The sequence below is a fragment of the Hyperolius riggenbachi genome, chromosome 8, assembly GCF_040937935.1.
Source record: "Hyperolius riggenbachi isolate aHypRig1 chromosome 8, aHypRig1.pri, whole genome shotgun sequence".
NCBI classification, from domain to species: domain Eukaryota; kingdom Metazoa; phylum Chordata; class Amphibia; order Anura; family Hyperoliidae; genus Hyperolius; species Hyperolius riggenbachi.
The window spans coordinates 67,020,736-67,038,291 of record NC_090653.1 but is presented as its reverse complement, the minus strand read 5'-3'; the positions used below and the strand labels follow the sequence as shown (position 1 = coordinate 67,038,291).

The following is a 17,556-nucleotide window of genomic DNA, read 5'->3' as shown; positions in this document are numbered from 1 at the left end:
TGTAAGAAGGTAAGCATTGGTTAACCTCCCCGGCGTTCTATTGAGATCGCCAGGGAGGCTGCGGGAGGGTTTTTTTTTAATTAAAAAAAAACTATTTCATGCAGCCCATGAAAGCCCACTAGAGGGCGCTCCGGAGGCGTTCTTCCGATCGCCTCCGGCGCCCAGAATAAACAAGGAAGGCCGCAATGAGCAGCCTTCCTTGTTTGGCTTTCCTCGTCGCCATGGCGACGAGCGGAGTGACGTCATGGACGTCAGCCGACGTCCTGACGTCAGCCGCCTCCGATCCAGCCCTTAGCGCTGGCCGGAACTGATTGGTCCGGCTGCGCAGGGCTCGGGCGGCTGGGGGGACCCTCTTTCGCCGCTACTCGCGGCGGATCGCCGCAGAGAGGCGGCGATCAGGCAGCACACGCGGCTGGCAAAGTGCCGGCTGCGTGTGCTGCTTTTTATTTGAGGAAAATCGGCCCAGCAGGGCCTGAGCGGCAGCCTCCGGCAGCTCAGCTCGTCCATCCCGCTCAGGAGGTTAAGGTTGTTGGCTATGGTTGGGCGTCATGTAGGAAGGGTAGTGTTAGGGGGTAGGGGGAGGTTTTTGAGAAATCAGTTTGAAAGTCTTGGTGCAGTGGTTTTGGTGTGATTAAGCGATTCTGATTAGCTTTGCCACAATTCAGTCTAAACACAAATGTTTTACCAAGACAATTTGGGAAACTTTTAACGTTAAAAGTTATTTTTTTTTTTTTAATTTTGAAAAATAGACAGCCTAAGGTCTCCCTTCCCAAACCCTGTAAACCTTTTGTCCCACATGCATGCTGGTATTCCCCAGGAAATTCGGAGCTTGCCGGCATGGGGCTCCACTCCCTGAGTAATATCGACCCACATGTTCCATAATATTGGGGGCTACCCGGTGGAAGGCAGGGGTGAAGCTTTCACCCTTACATAGGGCACTTTGTGTTAGGTTATGAACAAGGGGCTCATCCCATCACTGGTGCCCAAGTGAAGGCAAGGGTAACTACTCGTCTAGGGATGACTTAACGAGGAAAGGACTTGAGTTCCAGGGATCTGCAGGCTGTTGATGGTGCAGACGCAGCCACCGCTGACAGCTTACAGTCAGAACTTTCATTTTTAAAATTAGCTTCTATTGTAACTGGTAAGAGAATGTGCATGTTCGGGGGCAGTTTTGCCAAGTACAGTATATTATTAGTAGAGTGTATTTATGTAGTGCTGATATCCTCCACAGCACTTTACAGAGTCCTGTCCCTCAGAGGAACTCACAATCAAACATAAATCAGTTCCATAAATCACTTCTACCTAGCAATCAGAGGTCCGGGTGTCTGATTATAATTAGGAGAGGAGAGCTCAGTAGTCCATATTTGCAGAGGTAGACTCTGCCAATGGGAGATCTCTTTGGATTTGCCTATCCCTATAAATCAGCTATTTCAGAGTACTGAGGGCTGCTTTAAAGCAGACCCAAACCAAACATTTTTTTAATTCAAAATATTTATTTGCACCATGCTGACACATAGAAAGATAAATAAACACTCCTTCAAGCCTATGAGCATTTCTGTGCATGCTTTTCACCCTTCTCTTTGCATAACTAGGGTTATACAGGTGGCAGCCATTAGCAATTCCTCCTTTGCCGGACACCTTCTTCTCCGCCAGTCTGCTGGATTCTGTCCCGGCAATATGAAAGGAAGGGAGGGGTTCCTCCAATAAATGTAGAATATTTTATATTTGTCATCATGCAGCTAAAAAAAAGGCTGCTATTTATTATTATAATTTAGAAAATCGATTTTATTTCTGAAATCTTGTATTTTTAATTTGGGTCCACTTTAACTGGACAAACGTAGATAATAGGATAACAGAGGCGCCAATAGGATAAAAAACACTAAAAGAACTTAAAAACCCATCTTGGTAATAGAGGAGGCAGTGGTGGACTCACCCCCTCAAAGCAGAACACACAACTGTGGATTTTCAGTCAAAACAATTTTATTGGATACTCCAAATAAAGTGCAACGCGTTTCACGGGATACAAACCAGCTTCATCAGGCAATAACAGACAGGAGTAAACAGCATCTGCCAGTATCATCAACACTGAGCGCCTTGATCCTATTATCTACATCAAGTCCACCCTAGGTGGAGGGTTGTACCCTTCTTTCTTCAACTACAGAGAGCGACTTTTTAGTCCTGAGTGGGGTCGGGACAGTCTCCCCACCTGCTTTGGCAGTGGTTGCCTACTTGGTAACCCTGGTTTGTGAGTATTAAATTAATATTATTACTCTATCAATTATACCTTACCAGTACATACTACACTATATTGGGCTCTTGGTGTTCTCTCTTTTTCTTAACTGGACAAACGCTCACAAAGCCTCAGCATATTTCACTGAAGTACAGCATATTGCCTGCAGGTGGCAACTGGAATTGTAAATCTGGCTCCAGGTGAAAAAGGTTTCAGCGGATCTGAACTCTGAACTTCCTTTCTGCTCTAAAGGATAAGCAACAGCATAATAACCTTTAAAGAAAGACATTTCTTTGTTACAGCTGATACAAATCCTGTAATATATCTGCAGTGTGTCTACTTCCTGCTTTCATGGAAGCAGACATAGGGTTAACACTCTGTGTTTACAAATTAGTTGCTCTGCCAAGGCAGCCAGCTGAAGCAGCTGAGAGATCAAAGTACATTTGGGATTAGTCATAGATGAGGGGGGATTAGACGAGCTAAACTCTATAAGTAAATACAGGGTGCATTTCTCTATGTTTTCCTTCAGTCCTTTGCAAAAGTTCAGGTCCACTTTAAAGGGCAATTGAAGTTAGAAGAATATGGAGGCTGACATATTTATTTCCTTTTAAACAATACCAGTTGCCTGGCAACCCTGTTGATCTATTTGACTGCAGTAGATTCTGTACAACACCAGAAACAAACATACAGATAATCTTGGCAGATCTGTTTTTCTTGTCAAAAACATCTGATCTGCTGCATGCTTGTTCAGGGTCTATGGCTAAAATTATTAGAGGTAAAGGATCAGCAAGACAGCCAGGCAACTGGTATTCTTAAAAGGAAATAAATATGGAAGCCTCCATATGCCTCTCGCTTTAGTTGTCCTTTAACCTTCCTGGCGATACAATAAAATCGCAAGGGAGGCGGTGCAGCACTTTTTAAAAAAAAAATTTAAAATTATGTAGCTAGCCTAGCGCTAGCTCCATGATAGCCGCTGTGCAGCGGCATCCCCCCACCCCGTTCAGAACGGGATTTCCTGTTTGGCTTCCCCCATAGCCATGGCGACGATCGGGATGACGTCATCCACGTCATGGCGTCTGGGGGAGTCCAGAACCACCTCTTAGCGCAGCCTGGCGGTGATTGGCCAGGCTGCGCACGGGGTCTCGGGGGGCCCGCTAACGCGGCGGATAGCGGCGAATCGGCGCGGAGTGGTGGCGATCGGCTTGTACACGCAGCTAGCAAAGTGCTAGCTGCGTGTAAAAAAGCAAAAAGTGTGGAAATCGGCCTGCCAGGGGCTAAGAAATCCTCCACGGTGGCTTACCCCGAGCTCAGATCGAGATTATCACCCAGGAGGTTAAAGAGACTCTGAAGTGAAAAAAAAAAATATGATATAATGATTTGTATGTTTTGTACAGCTAAGAAATAAAACATTAGGAGCAGAGACATGAGTCTTATATTGTTTCCAGTACAGGAAGCGTTAAGAAACTCCAAATGTTATATAAGCAAAAGAGCCATTGAGCTTCACGACTTTCAAAGTCGCAGAGAGCTCTGTCTTCTGAAGCTTGTTATCTCAACTGTCAGTCACTGTATTTTCTTTTTCTCTCCACAAGACAGGTCAATAGTTAATTGGGCTGCTCTGTAAAATCATTTAGAGAGTAGTGTGTAAACCGCAAATATAAGAGAATGATGCAATGTTATTAAAAAACACTATATAACTGAAAATAAAAATATAAGAATATTTTCTTTGCTGCTAATGTTCTAGTAATTATCCGTACTACACAACCAGTTCATTATATCATACATTTTTTTTGCTTCAGTTTCTCTTTAAGAATGGAATGCAAGTTCATGATACTTTTAGCACATGCAGTATTTCTGTTCAGAGCAACATATGGCTGTTTTCATGTGGATGATTTGTTTTTGCACCCTTGAAAAGGTTTACTCACTAAGTGGCTTTACCTGCGAGTGATGCAACACACAGAAATGTATATGAGTGCATAGTGTATAGTTTGGGCACAAGAAAGTCTTCTTTTTTGAATTGTTGAAGCCACTTGGTTTGCGGTGAAATGTTTCCAAGCGTGCCAAAAAATAAAACTGAAAGTAACTTTTTTTTCTGGATAAATGTTTTGGATACACCCTGATATATTCCACACGTTTATTACAGTTTTTCTTGATATTACATTTTAGATTGGTGGTTAAGTTCACAAGGAAGACTCGGGGATATGCAAGGAAGAGACAGCATCATCCTTACAAAGCGTACCACCATCTACCCCAGTTATAAAAGATACAGGATATTTCGTGCTGCCAGTGTCTGTTCCTGTGACAGCAGAATCTCAGCAAAAAGATAACAAGGTTCATTAGATCTACATATAGCGCTTAAAGGGTACCTGAGACTAGAGATGGGCCGAACGGTTCGCCGGCAAACGGTTCCAGGCGAACTTTGGTGGTTCGCGTTCGCAGAGAACCGGGAACTTTTTTTCAAAGTTCGGTTCGCCCATAGACTTTAATGGCCGCCGACTTTAACGGTTAATAGCAAAGTACCCTTACATGGTAGAAACACCAAAATTGTTGGGAATGTTAAAGAGGAACTGTAACGACAAAACGGCCCCTGGGGGGTACTCACCTCGGGTGGGGGAAGCCTCAGGATCCTAATGAGGCTTCCCACGCCGTCCTGCGTCCCTCAGGGGTCTCGCTGTAGCCCTCCGTACAGCCGTGACGCAATATTTACCTTCCTGGCTCCTGCGCAGGCACTCTGATGCCTCTCGGCGCCGAAGTAGGCGGAAATACCCGATCACCGTCGGGTCTGCTCTACTGCGCAGGCGCAAGTTTCCGGCGCCTGCGCAGTAGAGCGGACCCGACGGAGATCGGGTATTTCCGTCTATTTCCGTGCAGAAAGTCGCCACAGCGCCCCCGCTGGAGCCAGCAAAGGTAAATATTGAACTGACAGTCGGCACAGTCGCCGGCTGTTCGGAGGGCTGCGGCGAGACCCCCGTGGGACAGAGGACGGCGTGGGAAGCCTCATTAGGATCCGGAGGCTTCCCCCACCCGAGGTGAGTACCCCCCAGGGGATCTTTTTAATGTTACAGAGTCTCTTTAAGTGGAATAGTGGGAACAAGAGGAAAACATTTTTTTTTTCAAAAAGACCTTATACTTTTTGAGAAAATCAATTTTAAAGTTTCAAAGTAAAATGAGCCGATTCATTAAAAAAAAGAACCGATTCATTAAAAGAACCGGATGATTCAAGAACCGTTAATTTACCAGAGAATGCGTCCTGAGCAGGACGTGAAGCTGCCGGCTCCGCTGCTGTCTCTCCCCACCTGCCTGCACCTGTCACCCTCACCTAGCCTGGCACCCAGTGCACCCATGGGTGCCAGGCTAGGTGAGAGTGACAGGTGAGGAGGTGGGGAGAGACAGCAGGAGCCGGCAGCTATGCGTCCAAAAGGAGGCATTCTCTGCTATGTGGGAGGCGTCGGAGATCTTCAATCAACTTAATTGAAGATCGCAACATAAAAGGATACAGTTCGTTGGATCGTTTACCGTGGATATTGGCGTGGGAAAACTTTTTTAAAGGTACAGGTAAGTATTTATGGTTAATTTAGAATAATAAAATACTTTTCTCGTGGTTGTGTTTTTATTTCATTTAACCCTTTGTGGAAATGGGTAAAGGGTACTTTGTACTCCTATTCTCATTTCTCCTGGGAGGGGGGTGGGCATCTGGGGTTCCCTTCTTAAAGGGGACTCCCAGATGCCACCATGAACCCCCCCCCCCCCCCCCCGGGAGTCGTCGCCTCCACCTCCTCCTGGGGCACCGGAGGTGGGGAAGAGCCCCTTGTCCATGGATTGGACAAGGGCTCCGGGGGGGAGAGGAGGGAAAGGCTTGGCCGCCCCTCCACCACCCCCCCCCTCCACCCCCCCATACCATGGACCATGCGGGCTGGCATAGCTCAGGGTGCGAAGCCCCAGTCGGCCGGGGCTCCGCATTCTGGCTATCCCAGCCTGCATGGGGGACAAGGGGTTACAGAGGCTCGGGAGGGGGAACCCCACGTCATTTTTTTTTTCATTTATTTCCCACACTCGGCACATAAAAATAATACAAATATATATATATATATATTTATTTTTTTTAAAGGACTTACGAGGCCACAAGTATGAAAAAAGTTAAATACCATTTCATAATCCAGATCCATGGAGGACGCCATCTGCGCCCCCGCCTCCCCCCCCCCCCCCCCGTTCATTCCGCCATGGCACCCGCAGTAATACCGGCCCCGGTCGGGTCCCGACCCCTCCAAACGGATCGGGTTCTCATTCCCCCCTCAATATGGCCGCCACAGATTGCCGCGGCTGCACAGTCCGCATAGATGTGATTGCGGCTGCGCAGCTCTAGGTCCCCCTCCCGATGCGTCCGATGTATGCACGCATATTGATGACGCGGCAGGAGGAGGCCCTAGAGCTGCGCAGGTGCAATCGCGTCTGTGCGGACTGCGCAGCCGCGGCAATCTGTGGCGGCCATATTGAGTGGGGAATGAGAACCCGACCTGTTCAGAGGGGTCGGGAGTCGGGACCCGACCGGGGCCGGTATTACTGCGCGAGCCATGGGGGAATGAACGGGAGGGCGCGGATGGCGTCCTCCATGGATCTGGATTATGAAAAGGTATTTAACTTTTTTCACATTTGTGGCCTCGGAAGTCCTTTAAATATTGTTTCCCGCTATCTTTTTAACATATCCTGCAAATTTGGTGTTGCTAGGATGTAAGGGGCCTTTGCTATTAACTGCTAAAGTCGGCGGGTGATGATAACTAACCAGAATTATAGGGGTGCAAAAGTGCTGAATTCTGCCATAGGCTTCCATTAGGCTCCCTATTTCACTTTCAAAAATCTCAAATCTTTTCAAAGGGCAATTGCTCAGCAGTGGCAAATTTTCTAGCATTGTAGGAACTGTTAGGGGTATCATAACTGGTGAGTTTCGGACCCCTAGGCCGAAGAGGTCATAGCCTAGGGTCACAAAAACCTGTTTATTTGGGCAATTTCAATGGAGGAGATCCTGGCGTACATAAATCGCAGCCATGGCCGTTAGTAACGTCTTAATTTCACGAAATGTCTCATGCAGGTAGAAGACATATTGTTAGACTTGGATTCCAAAGATGGGGTCCCTACATCTGCAAACCAGAGTTACAGGGGTGCAAATGTAGTAAAATCCCCCATAGGCTTTCATTGGCTCCCTATTTCACTTTCCAAAATCTCACACCTTTTTAAAGGGCAATTGCTCAGCAGGGGCAAATTTTCTAGCATTGTAGGAACTGTTAGGGGGATCATAACTGGTGAGTTTCGGACCCCTAGGCCAAAGAGGTCATAGCCTAGGGTCACAAAAACCTGTTTATTTGGGCAATTTCAATGGAGGAGATCCTGGCGTACATAAATCGCAGCCATGGCCGTTAGCAACGTCTGAATTTCACGAAATGTCTCATGCAGGTAGAAGACATATTGTTAGACTTGGACTCCAAAGATGGGTTCCCTACATCTCTGCAAACCAGAGTTACAGGGGTGCAAATGTGGTAAAATCCACCATAGGCTTTCATTGGGCCTCCTGTTTACCGTTCCAAAATGTCACACCATTTTAAAGGGCAATGGCTCAGCAGTGGCAAAACTCACCAGTCATGATCCCCCTAAGAGTCCCTACAATGCTAGAAAATTTGGTACTGCTGAGCCATTGCCCTTTGAAAAGATGTGAGATTTTGGAAAGTGAAATAGGGAACCAATGAAAGCCTATGGGGGATTTTACTACTTTTGCACCCCTGAAACTCTGGTTTGCAGAGATGTAGGGACCCCATCTTTGGAATCCAAGTCTAACAATATGTCTTCTACCTGCATTAGACATTTCGTGAAATTCAGACGTTGCTAACGGCCATGGCTGCGATTTATGTACGCCAGGATCTCCTCCATTGAAATTGCCCAAATAAACAGGTTTTTGTGACCCTAGGCTATGACCTCTTTGGCCTAGGGGCCCAAAACTCACCAGTTATGATCCCCCTAATAGTTCCTACAATGCTAGAAAATTTGCCCCTGCTGAGCAATTGCCCTTTGAAAAGGTGTGAGATTTTGGAAAGTGAAATAGGGAGCCAATGAAAGCCTATGGGGGATTTTACTACTTTTGCACCCCTGTAACTCTGGTTTGCAGAGATGTAGGGGCCCCATCTTTGGAATCCAAGTCTAACAATATGTCTTCTACCTGCATGAGACATTTCGTGAAATTCAGACGTTGCTAACGGCCATGGCTGCGATTAATGTACGCCAGGATCTCCTCCATTGAAATTGCCCAAATAAACAGGTTTTTGTGACCCTAGGCTATGACCTCTTTGGCCTAGGGGCCCGAAACTCACCAGTTATGATACCCCTAACAGTTCCTACAATGTTAGAAAATTTGCCCCTGCTGAGCAATTGCCCTTTGAAAAGGTGTGAGATTTTGGAAAGTGAAATAGGGAGCCAATGAAAGCCTATGGGGGATTTTACTACTTTTGCACCCCTGTAACTCTGGTTTGCAGAGATGTAGGGACCCCATCTTTGGAATCCAAGTCTAACAATATGTCTTCTACCTGCATGAGACATTTCGTGAAATTCAGACGTTGCTAACGGCCATGGCTGCGATTTATGTACGTCAGAATCACTACCATTGAAATTGCCCAAATAAACAAGTTTTTGTGACCCTAGGATATGACCTCTTTGGCCTAGGGGCCCGAAACTCACTAGTTATGATCCCCCTAACAGTGCCTACAATGCTAGAAAATTTGCCCCTGCTGAGCAGTTGCCCTTTGAAAAGGTGTGAGATTTTGGAAAGTGAAATAGGGAGCCAATGAAAGCCTATGGGGGATTTTACTACTTTTGCACCCCTGTAACTCTGGTTTGCAGAGATGTAGGGACCCCATCTTTGGAATCCAAGTCTAACAATATGTCTTCTACCTGCATGAGACATTTCGTGAAATTCAGACGTTGCTAATGACCATGGCTGCGATTTATGTACGTCAGAATTACTACCATTGAAATTGCCCAAATAAACAGGTTTTTGTGACCCTAGGATATGACCTCTACTGCCTAGGGGCCCGAAACTCACCAGTTATGATCCCCCTAACAGTTCCTACAATGCTAGAAAATTTGCCACTGCTGAGCAATTGCCCTTTGAAAAGATTTGAGATTTTTGAAAGTGAAATAGGGAGCCTAATGGAAGCCTATGGCAGAATTTAGCACTTTTGCACCCCTATAATTCTGGTTGGTTATCATCATCACCCGCCGACTTTAGCAGTTAATAGCAAAGGCCCCTTACATCCTAGCAACACCAAATTTGCAGGATATGTTAAAAAGATAGCGGGAAACAATATTTAAAGGACTTCCGAGGCCACAAATGTGAAAAAAGTTAAATACCTTTTCATAATCCAGATCCATGGAGGACGCCATCCGCGCCCTCCCGTTCATTCCCCCATGGCTCCCGCAGTAATACCGGCCCCGGTCGGGTCCCGACCCCTCCGAACAGGTCGGGTTCTCATTCCCTCCTCAATATGGCCGCCACAGATTGCTGCGGCTGCGCATTCCACACAGACGCATTTGCACCTGCGCAGCTCTAGGGCCTCCTCCTGCCGCGTCATCAATATGCGTGCATACATCGGACGCATCGGGAGGAGGACCTAGAGCTGCGCAGCCGCAATCGCATCTATGCGGACTGCGCAACCGCGGCAATCTGTGGCGGCCATATTGAGGGGGGAATGAGAAACCGACCCTTCTGGAGGGGTCGGGACCCGACCGGGGCCGGTATTACTGCGGGTGCCATGGCGGAATGAACGGGGGAGGCGCAGATGGCGTCCTCCATGGATCTGGATTATGAAATGGTATTTAACTTTTTTCATACTTGTGGCCTCGTTAAGTCCTTTAAAAAAATATATATATGTGTATATATATATATGTGTATATATATATATGTATATATATATATATGTATGTATATATATATATTTTTTTTTTGTTTATTATTATTATTTTTATGTGCTGAGTGTGGGAAATAAATGAAAAAAAAAATGACGTGGGGTCCCCCCTCCCGAGCCTCTGTAACCCCTTGTCCCCCATGCAGGCTGGGATAGCCAGAATGCGGAGCCCCGGCCGACTGGGGCTTCGCACCCTGAGCTATACCAGCCTGCATGGTCCATGGTATGGGAGGCTCCGGGGGGGAGGGGGCAGCCAGGCCATCCCCTTTCCCCCTCCCCGGAGCCCTTGTCCAATCCATGGACAAGGGGCTCTTCCCCACCTCCGGTGCCCCAGGAGGAGGTGGGGGCGACGACTCCCTGGGGGGGGGGTTCATGGTGGCATCTGGGAGTCCCCTTTAAGAAGGGGTCCCCAGATGCCCACCCCCTCCCAGGAGAAATGAGTATAGAGGTACAAAGTACCCCTTACCCATTTCCACAAAGGGTTAAAGGAAATAAAAACACAACCACGAAAAAAGTCCTTTAATTTTCTTAATTAACCAGAAATACTTACCTGTACCTTTAAAAAAAAATTCCCACGGCAATATCCTTGGTAAATGATCCAACGAACTGTATCCTCTTATGTTGCGATCTTCTATTAAGTTGATTGAAGATCTCCGAAGCCCCCCACCCACATAGCAGAGAATGCGTCCAAAAGTCCTTTTGGACGCATAGCTGCTAGCTCCTGCTGTCTCTCCCCACCTGCCTGCCTGCACCTGTCAACCCCCACCTAGGCTGGCACCCAGTGCACCCATGGGTGCACTGGGTGTCAGCCTAGGTGGGGGTTGACAGGTGCAGGCAGGTGGGGAGAGACAGCAGCGGGAGCCAGCAGTTTCACGTCCTTCCGAGGACGCATTCTCTGCTATATTAACGGCTCCTGAATGAGCCGGATCTTTTTAATGAATCGGTTCTTTTTTTATGAATCGACTCTTTTTTTTTTTTACTTTAAAATCAATTTTCACAAAAACTATAAGGTCTTTTTGAAAAAAAAATTTTCCTCTTGTTCCCACTGTTGTTCTTAACATTCCCAGTAATTTTGGTGTTGCTAGCTTTTAAAGGGGCTTTGCAATTAACCATTAAAGTCGGCGGGGGTATATTTTCCCACGGTCAGAAGGAGAATTTACATTGAAACTTTAAAATTGATTTTCTCAAAAACTATAAGGTCTTTTTGAAAAAAAAAAAATTCCTCTTATTCCCACTGTTCTCCTTAACATTTTCTGCAAGTTTGGTGTTTCTAGCTTTTAAAGCGGCTTTGCTATTAACTGCTAAAGTCGGCGGGCGCTTTATTTTCCCACGGTCAGAAGGAGTTACTTTAAAATTGATTTTCTCAAAAACTATAAGGTATTTTTGAAAAAAAAATTCCCCTCTTGTAGTCACTGAAAGATCTCAGGTGTTAGACACCTTGAAACATCTTTTCCATCACTTTTGTGGCCAGCATAATTTTTTCTATTTTTCAAAGTTCGCCTCCCCATTTAAGTCTATTGCGCTTCGCAAACTTTTCCGCGAACCGAACCTTCCGCGGAAGTTCGCGAACCCGGTTTGCGGACCTAAAATCAGAGGTTCGGCCCATCACTACCTGAGACTAAGTAAAATAATTGATACTTACCTGGGGCCTCCTCCAGCCCCATGTACACAGTTACCACCCTCGCTGTCCTCCCTGGCCACTCCGTTTGTCTGCTATGTCACCTAGTATTAGAGTCCAGTCGCACCACGGACAAACTGAGTGGGCAGGGCGAACGGCGAGGGAGGTAACGAAATACATGGGGCTGGAGGAAGCTCCAGGTAAGTATCAATTATTTTACTTGCTTTATCTCAGGTTCTCTTTAAGGGCATAAAGAGATGATTTGCATCATTGGAAGTGATGCATCATGGGAAACAGTTGCTCAGGTCACAGCTGAATTATTGCAAACAAGGCAAAATTACATTTAGATTTACATCTGTCTTCCAAACAGCACTGGCTTCTCTATTCCTGAGATCACTTTTACAGTAATGCTAGAATAATTATTGTCACTATTATCACCTATTCTGGCTGTTAGTGGTTAGACTGGGTGTAAATATGAGGGCTGATTTATATGTACATACTGGTATATAAATTATATATTTATACAGCTCTGAGTTTACAAAGCACTTTTTTTTAATCAAATAATTTTTATTGAAAAACAGCAAATGACATAGTTGTAGCACAACACACAGAGGGTAAGTAAACAGGCAAATAAGCATATCAAGTTTAATTTTTAAAAAAGCACATAAAAATGAGGGACAGTGCAGTGTTGAAGACCTCCTACGGGTCCGGTGTCACTGTGAGTGCCTGTACAACGTGACATCAGGTGCATGTAGTGAGGCCACCACATGTGCTGGTGTCACGTGCCTGGAGGTACCGCGCCGGTGTCACGTGCCTGGAGGTACCGCGACGGTGTCAAATGCCTGGAGGTACCGCGCCGGTGTCACATGCCTGGAGGTACCGCGCCGGTGTCACGTGCCTGGAGGTACCGCGCCGGTGTCACGTGCCTGGAGGTACCGCGCTGGTGTCACGTGCCTGGAGGTACCGCGCCGGTGTCACGTGCCTGGAGGTACCGCGCCGGTGTCACGTGCCTGGGGGTACCGCGCCGGAGTCACGAGCCTGGGGGTACCGCGCCGGAGTCACGAGCCTGGAGATACCGCGCCGGTGTCACGAGCCTGGAGGTACCGCGCCGGTCTCACGTGCCTGGAGGTACCGCGCCGGCGTCACGTGCCTTACTTTTTAAAACAGGCATGTTCAAAGTTCGGCTCGGGGGCCAAATGCAGCCCACCAAGCCTTTTCTGGTGGCCCCCAAAGCTCTCTACAGCTATTAATTCCATGCAGCCTGCAGGCCATAGCTGCAATGCTCTGCCTCCCACTTTGGTCACCTGTAGGTTGTCAGCCACTGCAGTAGCAGCCACCACTGTGCCAATAGCAGTAACAACCACTGATAAGCAGCTGTCACTGTGCCAGCAGCAGTAACAGCCACTGATTAGCAGCTGCCACTGTGCCAGCAGCAGTAACAGCCACTGATTAGCAGCTGCCACTGTGCTTGCAGCAGTAACAGCCACTGATTAGCAGCTGCCACTGTGCCCGCAGCAGTAACAACCACTGATTAGCAGCTGCCGCTGTGCTTGCAGCAGCAAAAGCCACTGATTAGCAATTGCCGCTGTGCTTGCAGAAGTAACAGCCACTGATTAGCAGTTGCCGCTGTACTTGCAGCAGTAACAGCCACTGATTAGCAGCTGCCACTGTGCTTATTGCACACGGTATATGTCACAGGCAAACAGCATAAGTTATGTTTCATTTCTCTAGCATTCCCATAGCACTCAAGAATGGCAATATGGCCCTTGGCCTAAAAAGTTTGTTTTTAAAGAATCTTGAACTGAAGGAACTTGAAAGAAACAATTGTTAGCTACATGTTGAAAATGAAACTTGCTTCCCTGTTCCACATTTGCTTTGAGGCCCCTTTCACACTGGGGCATTGCATCGCTCTCCCTCGCCACTTCCTAATCGCAGTGGCCATTAGTCTCTGTGGGTTTGGTCACTGTACCTGCAGAGCGGCGTGATGCGACGAAAGTGCCCCGGACGATGCAGAGACAATGCAGATTCTGCAGTGCATTGTCAAGTACCACTCAGCACGCAATTGCACTGAAGTCAATGGCACAGCAACAATCTATATAGATTAGCGGCGCACATGTGCAGACTGACAGAAAACTAGTGACGTACTTCCTGTCCAGCAAGGAACACGTCACTAGGGGGGTGGGGGTGGAGCTACGCAAATTACCATGTTGGTTCAGGGTGTGTGTAATAGAAAATGGTGCGGTTTTCCTGCAGCAGGCCCGCACCATGTGTGAAATTAGTCTGTGTGTTGTCTTTAGTGACTAGGTTTCCTCAATCACATTTTTCAGCTGGCTGATCCCTCACTGCTCTGTTTTGTTCAGGGGAATGCAACGGAGACTCTACTTCAAAATAAATCCAAAAGACAAAAGAAGTGGCCCTCCCCAGGTTCATTGTATATTCCACAGCCAGTCCCAGACACAAAAACATCTCCTTCTGGAAGCTTCCAAAGCAACCTGCGCTCTCCAAACGTTTTCCTGTCTCACCAGTTTCAAAATGGGTTCTTCCAGTATCCATCGTATACCCCTTCCCCAATACTGAGTCCAGAGCGCCCAGGAACTGGGCTGTACTTCAACACCTTCTGCAGTCCCTCCACTGTGACGGGCCCAAACTTCAGCATTGCAGGTGAGAAGTGATTTATATATTTATATATATATATATATATATATATATATATATATAGCATTGGCTTGAGTACTATGTAGAGCTAAACATAAAGGTGGCACAACTAAGAGTGGTATTATATAGAAATTGGGACTAATTAAAACTTTGTAGAAGCTCACCCTGGATGAACTGTGGGGGTATTAACATAGCAAATAGCGCTTGGCACTACATCCAGGATGCACATTACATTAGACACAGTGACCGGAGTCATCCTCTTGGTTCTAATAGGTACCATTTGTGCCTTCCATAAGGTAAAGGGGTCTGCAATAGCCCACCAGAGATTTCACACTGTGCTGGGTTCTGTAATGGACCATAAGGAACGTGTACACAGAAGTGAGATATGTGCCCTTCACCATACACCAAGTTCTATTATGGACCATAAGGAACTTGCAAGCATTGGTAAGATCTGTGCCCTTCTCTGTCCTCCAAGTTCTATGATAGACCATAGTGAATTTGCACGCAAAAATTAGATCTGTGCCCTTCACTGTCCACCAAGTTCATTGATGGAGCATCAGGAACTTGCATACAGAAGTGAGATCTGTGCCCTTCACTGTCTATCAGGGACAACAGTGTGGTCTGTGCACTTCAACACCTGCAAGGTGTGCAGTAGTGTGAACATCATTCAAGAGGTTCTGCAAGGGACCAGAAGGTACTTATGGACAGTGATGTGACCGGTGCTTTTCACTGTCCACTAGATTCCACAAGGAACCATCAGGGACTTGTATGCAGTGAAGGGATCTGCACTGTGTGCAGTGATTAAGGCTGCTTTCACGGTGAGACGTTACAGGCGCACGTTAGTGCAGCCTGTAACGCAGCCCACCGCACAGCAATGAAAAATCAATGGGCTGTTCACAGTGCCCACGTTGCGTTACACTGTAACGCAGCAGGCAAAAACAAAGTGCTGCGTGCTGTGCGTTATAAGCAGCTAAGCCGCGTTAGACTGTTTGCACATGCTCAGTAGTATTGGAGGAGGGGGTCTCCGCGGCCAGGCACATGGCTAATTAATATTCACTGCACGGTGTGACGTGCAGTGTTTACTTCCTGGAGCGCCGCTCTATGCGTCGTGATGCCGCATGCGTCCAAGAGTACGCATCACGGCATCACAGAACGCGTGAAAAGCTGCTTAACGCGGCTCGATCTGACTGGACGTAGTGGCTTCTACCCCACTATGCGTTGCGTTAGGTGCACGTTATGCGACCTTAACGTAGCATCTAACGCAACGTCTTATTGGGAAAGAAGCCTTAATCTGTAACATTCTATGCCAATGATGAGGGATAGAAATAACATAGCTGAAAACATGACACCTCGGCCAAGACAGGAGAGTTGCTATCCTGACAAAAACTTTGCAGGGGCCCCAGGGAGCACATGTTGGGGGGAGATCTCGAATGGGCCCAGGGGCAAATGCCCAGGTTGCCCTTATGATAGCGCCAATCCTGGTCCCATTGGAAAAATGTGGCATCTGAAATGAAATCAGGTTAGTGGCACATGACCTCAGAGTTAAATTTTAATGTCCACATTCAGAAATTTTCGGTTCTTTTTTTTAATGGTTAATAAAAATAGAGGGTACTGGGAACCTGCACCAAATTTAAAGGATATTTCAACACTATGGAAAACACAAAGATTGCTTTCTTAAAACAGAAAGAATTTGCGATAATTCAGGTCAATCTGAAACAGTCTGTATGCCTGTTGGATTATTGTGGCTCTGTACAAATTAACAAGGTGACACATCATTGCGTTCCAGGGGTTCTGGAGGTGTGGCTAGCTTCCAGTAACAACAGTGGATAATTTGCATATTCAGCAGTGATGCACTGGGAGACATCTCGGAGCTCACTCCAACCTGAATTATCGCAAATTCTTTCTGTTTTAAGAAAGCAATTTTTTGTTTTCCATAGTGAAATATCCTATAAATTTGGTGCAGGTTCCCAGTACGTGTTTTCCATAGCATTTTAGTAAGAGTCCATTGTAGCCCCTTACACACTCCTAGAAGTTCTGGTTCACCATGAGCTTGCTAGGTACTCTTCACCACTATGTAAATAAAGTAACATACATTATCATTCTAGAAACTGAGACGCCTACTGGTCGGTTGTCATTGTTGGAAGACAAACAGGTGTTTACCATTCAACCGTAAGTATTTCAGCTTTGAAGTGTACCTGAGATACTTACCTAAAGAGAGGGAAGCCTAAGGATCCTATTGAGGCTTCCCTCCCTGCTCTGATGTCCCCCATCACTGAATGCAGCCCCTGGAAGATTAGCAACAAGGCATTGTCACTAATCAGATCGCGGCCACGTAGCTCCTCTTCTTGTAGCGTAGCGTGAGCCCGCATGCACATATGCAATAATCCGGAGCCGCTGGCTCTGTGCTTACTACAGGATTTTTTAGACTATAACACCCGCCAGACCATAAGACGCACCTAGGTTTAGAGGACAAAAACCAGGGGAAAAATATATATACTAAACCTGGTGCATCCATGGTGAAGGGGCATCTTGTGGATTATGCCCCCTTTGTACATCATACCCCTTGTACCTTTTGTGTCTCCCTGTGTCCTCCTCTGCCCCCCTTGTGTCCCTCCTCCATTCCCCTTTATGTCTCCCTTATGTCCTCTATGCCCCCCTTGTGTCCTCCACTATGCCCCTTTGTGTCCTCCATTTGTCCCTCGTGTCCTCCTATGCATGGGCACAGTACAGGGAGTGCCCAACATTGCGGCGGGTTGGAGGTTTGTATTGGCAGGCGTTCACAAGTCAGGAACTCCCTGCATTTGGACTATAAGACGCAGTGACTTTTTTCCCTGACTTTTGGGGTAGAAAAAGTGAGTCTTATAGTCCAAAAAATACAGTAAATTGCATCAGCCCTATAAACTAAGCTATATTGAGAAAGGCCTTCTTTCATATTGTGTCTTTATATTGCGGTCCTAACCACATACCTGTGTGTGTCTTTAATACAATGTATACTGTACAATTGTATATTATCAGGATTGCCCTTGTTTGCTCATATTACGTGTTTGAAAAATGTTTGTTGTATAGCACCAAAGGAGATATTGGCACTTCATATATCAATAAAATAAACA

The 17,556-nt window shown here is 46.6% G+C and overlaps 1 protein-coding gene across 1 annotated transcript in view; it reads left to right on the top strand.

Moving 5' to 3' along the window:
• LOC137527348 (zinc finger protein 541-like) overlaps nucleotides 1-17,556 on the top strand; it is a 110,382-nt gene that overhangs the window by 42,711 nt on the left and 50,115 nt on the right. Inside the window, exons 7-8 of the mRNA XM_068247858.1 lie at nucleotides 14,152-14,452; nucleotides 16,552-16,615. Coding sequence (XP_068103959.1) covers nucleotides 14,152-14,452; nucleotides 16,552-16,615 — 365 coding nt within the window. The remainder of the gene's footprint in view (nucleotides 1-14,151; nucleotides 14,453-16,551; nucleotides 16,616-17,556) is intronic.